Here is a 1101-nt window from a genome sequence, read left to right as displayed (position 1 = left end):
ACCCCACGGTGGCCCAGCTCTTTGCTCCGTGATCGCCCATGGTGGCCCAGATCTTCACCCCGTGGTGGCCCAGATCTTCACCCCATGGTGGCCCAGTTCTGTGCTCCATGGTGGCCCATGGTGGCCCAGATCTTTGCTCCGTGGTGGCCCAGATCTTCACCCCATGGTGGCCCAGATCTTTGTCCCGTGGTGGCCTAGATCTTTGCCGCATGGTGGCCCAGATCTTTGCTGCATGGTGGCCCAGTTCTGTGCTCCGTGGTGGCCCATGGTGGCCTAGATCTTTGCTCCATAGTGGCCCAGATCTTCACCCCATGGTGGCCCATGGTGGCCCAGATCTTCACCCCGTGGTGGCCCAGATCTTTGCCCCATGGTGGCCCAGATCTTTGCCCCATGGTGGCCCAGATCTTCACCCCGTGGTGGCCCATGGTGGCCCAGATCTTTGCCCTGTGGTGGCCCAGATCTTCACCCCGTGGTGGCCCAGATCTTCACCCCATGGTGGCCCAGATCTTCACCCCCGTGGTGGCCCAGATCTTTGCCCCATGGTGGCCCAGATCTTTGCCCCATGGTGGCCCAGATCTTCACCCCGTGGTGGCCCATGGTGGCCCAGATCTTTGCCCTGTGGTGGCCCAGATCTTCACCCCGTGGTGGCCCAGATCTTCACCCCATGGTGGCCCAGATCTTTGCCCCATGGTGGCCCAGATCTTCACCCCATGGTGGCCCATGGTGGCCCAGATCTTCACCCCATGGTGGCCCAGATCTTCACCCTGTGGTGGCCCAGATCTTCACCCCATGGTGGCCCCAGTTCTGTGCTCCATGGTGGCCCATGGTGGCCCAGATCTTTGCCCTGTTGTGGCCCAGATCTTCACCCTGTGGTGGCCCAGATCTTCGCCCCATGGTGGCCCAGATCTTCACTCCATGGTGGCCCAGATTTTCACCCCACGGTGGCCCAGCTCTTTGCTCCGTGGTGGCCCATGGTGGCCCAGATCTTCGCCCCATGGTGGCCCAGATCTTCACCCCATGGTGGCCCATGGTGGCCCAGTTCTGTGCTCCATGGTGGCCCATGGTGGCCCAGATCTTTGCCCCATGGTGGCCCAGGTCTTA

The 1101-nt window shown here is 62.3% G+C and overlaps 1 protein-coding gene across 1 annotated transcript in view; it reads left to right on the top strand.

The window, feature by feature from the left end:
• Positions 1–423: 423 nt before the first annotated feature.
• The window catches only part of ETFB (electron transfer flavoprotein subunit beta), a 13918-nt gene continuing 13240 nt past the window's right edge, over positions 424–1101 (top strand). The window contains 1 exon segment of the mRNA XM_086481061.1: positions 424–941. Coding sequence (XP_086337187.1) covers positions 424–941 — 518 coding nt within the window.

This window comes from Leptosomus discolor, unplaced genomic scaffold (genome assembly GCF_034619465.1).
Source record: "Leptosomus discolor isolate bLepDis1 unplaced genomic scaffold, bLepDis1.hap2 HAP2_SCAFFOLD_207, whole genome shotgun sequence".
In the NCBI taxonomy this organism is placed as follows: Eukaryota; Metazoa; Chordata; class Aves; order Leptosomiformes; family Leptosomidae; genus Leptosomus; species Leptosomus discolor.
This window is presented reverse-complemented; position numbering and strand designations above follow the sequence as displayed.